The sequence below is a fragment of the Gopherus evgoodei genome, unplaced genomic scaffold (assembly GCF_007399415.2).
Source record: "Gopherus evgoodei ecotype Sinaloan lineage unplaced genomic scaffold, rGopEvg1_v1.p scaffold_33_arrow_ctg1, whole genome shotgun sequence".
Taxonomy (NCBI): Eukaryota; Metazoa; Chordata; order Testudines; family Testudinidae; genus Gopherus; species Gopherus evgoodei.
The window spans coordinates 612004-619115 of NW_022060005.1; the positions used below are offsets into that span (position 1 = coordinate 612004).

Consider the following 7112-nt stretch of genomic DNA (forward strand, 5'->3'; position numbering starts at 1 on the left):
GCTACCTTGATTTACATGAGTTGAGAATCTGGCTCACAGTGTACCCTAATGGAGTGGAAAATGCTGATGGAGTCTACTGCCAGGATGACGCATGCCATACTGTTTCTAGACTCAGAGTTAAGGGACAGCATCTTCTCACATCCCAGTGCTTTTCTTGTTCTTGTGTTATCATCACACAATCATTATGGCATGTCCCTTCCTTACATCCACCTTCCAAAGAGCTGTATTTTATTACTGCTACATAGTGAACGTTGGGGAACAGAAAAGGCATTGCAAGTCCCTGACCACGTCACCATCGTCACCACAGGAACTAAGGGAGAATTTACTCCACTTAATAAATTTATGGCATAAACTGATTTCTTGTGAGGGGAGCGGGAATTATTCCTTCTCTTACAGGACATTGAAATATTGAATATACCAGGAAACATTGTTAGATTAATTTCCATTAATTCTAACAGAAGATCGATGCCTAAGGAAAATAGGCTGCACTGGAAATCTCAGTTCAACATTTTAGTTGATGTATTTATTGATTTTGACTCCTAAATCGCAGTATGGTTCTGAGAGAGGGATAGCTCAGTGATTTCAGCATTGGCTTGCTTAAACCCAGGGTTGTGAGTTCAATCCTTGAAGGGGCCACTTACGGATCTGGGGCAAAAATCAGTACTTGGTCCTGCTAGTGAAGGCAGGGGCTGGACTCAATGACCTATCAAGGTCCCTTCCAGTTCTAGAAGGTTGGTTTATCTCCTATTAATATAATTGAAATACTGCATTTTACCATCGTTGCTAATCTTCAGTATGTCACTAGATGGGATACAATAGTAGCTAAAAAAAGAGACTGATCTGATTATTAGTATTCAGCTACCAGAGAAATGGACTGTTATATTAGTCATTGCTCTGATATGGCAGAGGGTGGTCTACATGGATACAAAAGACCTGTTGTTGAACTCAGACTCCTTGCACTTTGACTAAAGTCTATGTTTAGCCTTAAATTTTCAGCTGATAACCAGAAGAGGGAGGGGAGTTTCTGACTATTTATTGAATTACTTCACGACTCTTGATTACTTTTCAGCTCTATGTTTTTCCAATTCAATTGCACAGTTTGCTTTATTGTTCCTAGACTCAACAAATGGCAGACACAGACCGGAGAAATCAAACAACGGTCACAGAATTTATCCTCCTGGGATTCAGGGATCTTCCTGACCTGAAAATTTTTCTCCTCCTGATATTCCTAGTGATCTACGTGGCAACTGTGGCTGGGAACACCCTCATTGTGGTGCTTGTTGTGGCTGATCAGCACCTTCCCACCCCCATGTACTTTTTTCTGGGCAACTTGTACTGCTTGGAGACATGCTACACTTCCACTATCCTGCCCAGGATGCTGGCCAGTCTCCTGACTGGGGACAAAACCATCTCATTCATTGGCTGCTTCACACAACTGTATTTCTTTTGTGCTCTGGTGGCTACAGAATGCTATCTCCTAGCAGCAATGTCTTATGATTGCTATTTAGCGATATGTAAACCTCTGCACTATTCAGCTCTTATGAATAGCAGGTTTTGCCTCCAGTTGGCTGCTGGGTCATGGCTGAATGGTTGTTTGGCTTCTGCCATATTTGTATTATTCATGTCTCACTTAATATTCTGTGGCCCGAATGAAATTGACCATTTCTATTGTGATCTCATTCCATTGATAAAACTTTCCTGCAGTGACACACACCTGATCGTATTGCTAGATTTCGTGCTGTCCTGTGTATTCACACTGCCTCCATTCCTACTAACACTGACATCCTATGTTTGTATCCTCACCACCATCCTGAGAATCCCTTCCACCACAGGGAGGCAAAAGGCATTTTCTACCTGCTCTTCTTACCTCATTGTGGTGACAATTTACTATGGAACCCTAATGACTGTGTACCTGATACTGAAATGCGACACATTAAGTTTCCTAAACAAAGTGGTCTCTCTTTGCTATACAGTCCTGACTCCCCTGGTAAATCCCCTCATCTACAGCCTGAGAAACAGAGAGGACAAGGAAGCCTTGAGTAAAGCAGTCAGTAAATATGTGGCTTTCACAAAAACATTCAGAGAATCCTAGATAACAACTTTGCCTAAATCAGCCAGGCAGCTGTGAAAACCTCAGGCTATCAGCCCCATTGAAATTGAGTTGAAACCCCCCATTAAAAATCTCACTAGTAATGTGAAAAAAATGGAGATCATCTTTAGGGAGTTATTGAGACAGTGTTTACAGTTCCATGCTGTCTCCATGTAACACATGATATAGGAAAATGAAGTTGTGGACAGCTCTGTCACTCTCTAACGTTCAGAACTGATACACAGAGTATGATGGTTTTTTTGTCCATGGTCTTGACTAAACATTCACCCTATGTGAGGAGTGTGTAGGACGTTTGGAACTGCACAGAGCTGACATTGTGTAAAGCATAAAATCCACTAACTGTCAAAGTAAATGCCTATGTATGTCCCCTGTTCATTGTTTCTCTATGTTAGATAATAAAGTTTTGTAATCTAATTCAGACAGTCAAATAGAAATAAAACAGAATGGGTGACATCATGTTTTTTGCTGCATTTCTTATGCCACTAAGGATACAATGAACAATCCAGCCAGAACGTGAGTCACTGTTGTCCATCTAAGTGGAAAAACCAGGGAGAGAAGGGGCCATAACCATGTTTCCAACATGGAGTTTAACTGGGCACCAGGCAGAATGGAGACAATTTTCACCAATTTTTTTATTTCCATTAAAAAAGCTGTTTTTGTTCAAAATTATTTTTTGGACAATAAAAATACTAGCTCCTGATGCAGCATAGATGGGGACACAATCATGGGAAATCTGCCACCCATGAAATTGTGATTATTGCCATCATACCCCTCTGCAACACCACTGTTGCTGCAGTCACACAGGCCAGATGCAAACAGCCAAGCTCCAGCAGTGCCCTCTGGACACTTCACGAGAAACAGCTTCATCGCTCTTATCTGGGCTAAACCCAGGTGGGACCATGTCATAAACATGCATTTAAGGGTTACTTCCTCTTTTACCTGTAAAGAGTTAAAAAGTTCACATAACCTAGGTGACACTTGACCAGAAAGACCAATAAGGGGACAAGATACTTTCAAATCTGGGAGAAGGGGGAAAAGTCTTTGTTATTGTTGAGTGTGTGTGCTTTTGACAGAGAAGATCCAGGAGGCAGTCATCTAACTTCCATGTAATAAGTAATAACAGAAGAAATGTGTCAGGTTACTTTTATTTTTGTTTGTGATTTCCTTTGCAAGAAGAGGGAGACTATTTCTGAGTTGTAACTTTAAAGTTTGCCTAGAGGAGAGATCTTCTATGTTCTAAATTATTTCACATTTTTTCTTTAATTATAATTCTTCTTTTAAGAACCTGATTGATTTTTCATTGTTTTAAGATCCAAGGGTTTGGGTGTGGGTTCACCAGGACTAATTGGTGAGGATATATTCTCAAGCCTGCTCAGGAAGAGGGGTGTAGGGGTTTGGGGGATTATTCTCAAGCCTGCCCAGGAAGAGGGGTATAGGGGTTTGAGGCATTATTTAGGGACAGTAGAGCTCCAAGTGGCTCTCCCTAAATATTTATTTAAATCACTTGCTGGTGGCAGTGTTACTTAATCTAAGACATAAGAGAGAAATTGTGCCTTGGGAAGTTTTTAACCTAAGCTGGAAAAAAATAATCTTAGGAGGTCTTCATGCGGCTCCCCACGTCTGTACCCTAGAGTTCAGAGTGGTGAAGGAACTCTGACAGACCAGCTTTGATAAAGCACCAGCCACAGGCTCACAGGACGCTTGGAGGCTGGGAGGTTGGGCACACAAAGAGCTATACTCACAAGTCAGGGGCACTAGGACTGTCCAGACACAGGTGGGGGTTTTCCAGGGCACATGTAGAACTGAGGCCATTCCTGGAGTTGTGTCTGTGAAACGGGCACCGAGGAGGGATTTGGCATGTGACCCTGCAGGGCAGAAGGTGCTTTGCTGCTGCTGCACAGAGCAGTTCAAAGGGAAGGGACCTGTTACAATGAGTGTCCCTAAAATTGATTGCAATGAGTGCACGTCCTGAGAGGGCTAGTTCTCAGGGTACTGTGACCAGACAGCATGGGTGCCTTAGACAGCTCTGCTCCATGGATGGCCCTCCCCTCGGGCGTGAGATAACCTATGGTGAGAGGAAGTGGCTACAACCTACCTACGGGAAGAACTCCTGTGATGTCAAAATGGCAGTGCTGACTCAGTCACTGGGAGCACGTCAGGGGTAGGGGAGCTGAGCACCAATGAGAACGGTAGGATTTCAGCTCTACAGAAACCATTTTCCAAGGGACCTAACAGAATTAGGCACCCAAATCCCTTTGAAATGGGAGTTGGATGCTTAACTCTCTTAGATGTCTCTGAGAATCTCAGCTTCAAGAGTCACTGGGGTTCTGTCACGGTTGCTTCTCTCGTCAAATGTTTTTTTGGCTGTGTATGTTGTGTTGTCTCTGATCTGCACAGTCTCAGGCTCTCTCTAATACAGGTTCAATCTATGCATTTCCATCGGAAACAGACTCATAGCAACAGAAATGCACTGGATGGATGGGAAACCCCTGCTAAACCTTTGAGAGCCACTGCTATTGTTAAAGCAGCTAAGAGTCCTGTGGCACCTTATAGACTAACAGACGTATTGGAGCCTGAGCTTTTGTGGGTGAATACTGACTTTGTTGGATGCACGTCGGATACAACTGCTATTGTTGTATGTGCTTTTGTAGGCACTAAAGTTGCAATCATGCTGTTGTATGGTTCTGTTCCCAGTGGCCCTAATTTAGAAGAGCGCACACCTAGCAATAGGAAAGAAATGAGGAAAGATGTGATTATGCTCTCTGGGGTCACTAGAGGGTAGAGATATGGGAAAGCTGCAGTGGTGCTGTCCAGTGGATAGCAGCCAAAGTGGAAGTCATGAAAGGAGAAGTAATTTTGCTAAATGACCAACAAAGGGAAGCGGACAGAGGTAAAGCTGTATCATACAGATTAGATGGCATCAGTGCAAATGGTGAGGAAAGAATTGTGTGGATCAATGGACATCTATGCTATGTAATGAACTGGAAATATCTTTAGAAACCAAAGGGAGGAATGTGACTGAGCAATGTATAAATGAAGATATTGAGGAATTCTGAAGCCATGTTAATAAGGGAATGTGAGACAGTGAGCCTAGCTAGTGCTAGGTAATCAACACTACCTAAAGATAGGAAAAGTGTACCATGGTGGAACAATGGCCAACGGGGACACAAGAGCATCAAGGATTGAAAAAGACAGGTACAACATCCACTGTAGTCAACGCCAAAAGAGATAAGAGGCTAAGAACAGAGTAATAGACTGTCATGCTGTGTAATCGACCCTAGGGGCAACGGACTGAAAGAAATGAGGAAAAGTCCATCTTATTGGCCAATATATTTCAGAAGAGGATAGAGTCCTGTAACGTGAAAAGGAAAGGTCAGTGATGCTGCAAGGTGTCCACCAGAGGGCAGCACATTCAAAGCAGGAAGAATGGGCAGCTATTTTCTGAAATGCTCAGTAGGTGGCAGCAGACATAAGCTTAATATTGTGTATTATTCTTTGGGCAGTAGGTTTTAACAGGCCTTCACCTAGAGTTTCATGAAATTGTGAAGTATTTTCCCCTGAGGGATTTTTTCCCTTTTGTAAGTGTAAGCAAGGTCTGCATGAATTCTCCCCTGACTTCTAGTGATGAACTAGGGAAGATGACTTCATGAACTGATCTTGTTTGCATAGACGTTTCTATTCTGCCTAGGCACAATGGAAATGCTTTGCCCAAATAATGACTTTTGGTGGTGTTGGATTACAAGTCACTTTTTTATTGGAGCAGAGGTAATAAAGAGTTGTGTATCCTTATGTAGGGATCAAGGATAGCAGAACTGTACTTGGCATACTCTGATGGAGGGACTCACCCTCAGCTAAACTGCATTCAGTAAGCAGGAGACAGGGGTGCCAAAGTCCAGTGGAATTAAGAGAGGGAGGGGACAAGTAGTTTGTGATGTTGCCTTCTTTTCACCACTTTTTTAAAAAATAGAGCTTAATAGGACTTACATGAAAGTCTTGTTGCAAACCAACAGAATTGAAATCACTAATAACCAGCTCTAAGCATTAGACCTGTTTTGCGGCAGTGTCTCTGATGCCAGATGTTGTGTATTTGGTTGTCGTGGTAAAAGAATCTTGTGTTGCTATGGCAACTGAGTCAGATTATTAGGGAATAGCCCAGCTTGTTTGGCTGGCTGTTGGTTAGTTTTGTGTGTAGCAATAAATGGCTGCTCCAAGGTTTACAGCTCTCTGTGTCTCCAGTGATTTCTTCCTAAAGCTGTTGTCCCCAAGGATATAACAACGTGGTGACGAGGATGGGATTCCTGTGCTGCCCCAGCACCAGAAGGAAGTAGAAGTTAAGGTACAAAAACAAACAAACCTTGTTTGCTGCTGGACTGGGGTGAGAACTGGCTTGTTTGCACTGACTGTGAAACTGAAACTAAAACCATGGCTACACTAAGGGCCACTGGAACCTTTTGAGGAGACTGTAGTGCAATGACATTGCAAATGACATTACAGAAGCAAAGAAGGTGCCAATATTCTTAAGTGCTGTAGGGGCTAAGACCTACTCCCTGCTACGCAGCTTACTACATCCTGTTAAGCCAGAGACCAAATCTTACAGTGACATTGTGGAAATCCTGGGGTCCCATTTTCTCCAAAACCACTGGTAATTACTGAAAGATATAGGTTCCACAAAAGAGACCAGAAAGAAGATGAAACAGTTGTACAATTTGTAGCAACTTTGAGAAAGCTTCCAGAACACTGTGAATTTAAGGAGATGTTAAATGAGGCCCTGCGTGACAAGTTAGTCTGTGGCGGGCACAGTGAAGCTATATGGAAACGCCTATTGACAGATGCTCAGTTTACCTTATAGAAGGCCATTGATATTGCAGTTTCCATGGAACTGGCTACAAAGGAGGCACAATCCATCAGTGCATCCTCCAGGGTGCATAAGGTGTCACAAGAACCTACCCACAAAACTGTGGGAGTCAGGAATGTTACCGCTGTGGTAAGCCGGGTCATCCTG

General features: G+C 43.0%; 1 protein-coding gene across 1 annotated transcript; it reads left to right on the plus strand.

Moving 5' to 3' along the window:
• The first annotated feature begins 1126 nt into the window (after positions 1–1126).
• On the plus strand, positions 1127–2092 carry LOC115641070 (olfactory receptor 6N1-like). The gene has a single exon (XM_030544182.1). It carries the CDS (start codon positions 1127–1129, stop codon positions 2090–2092), a length of 966 nt encoding a protein of 321 aa, XP_030400042.1.
• The last annotated feature ends 5020 nt before the right edge of the window (positions 2093–7112 follow it).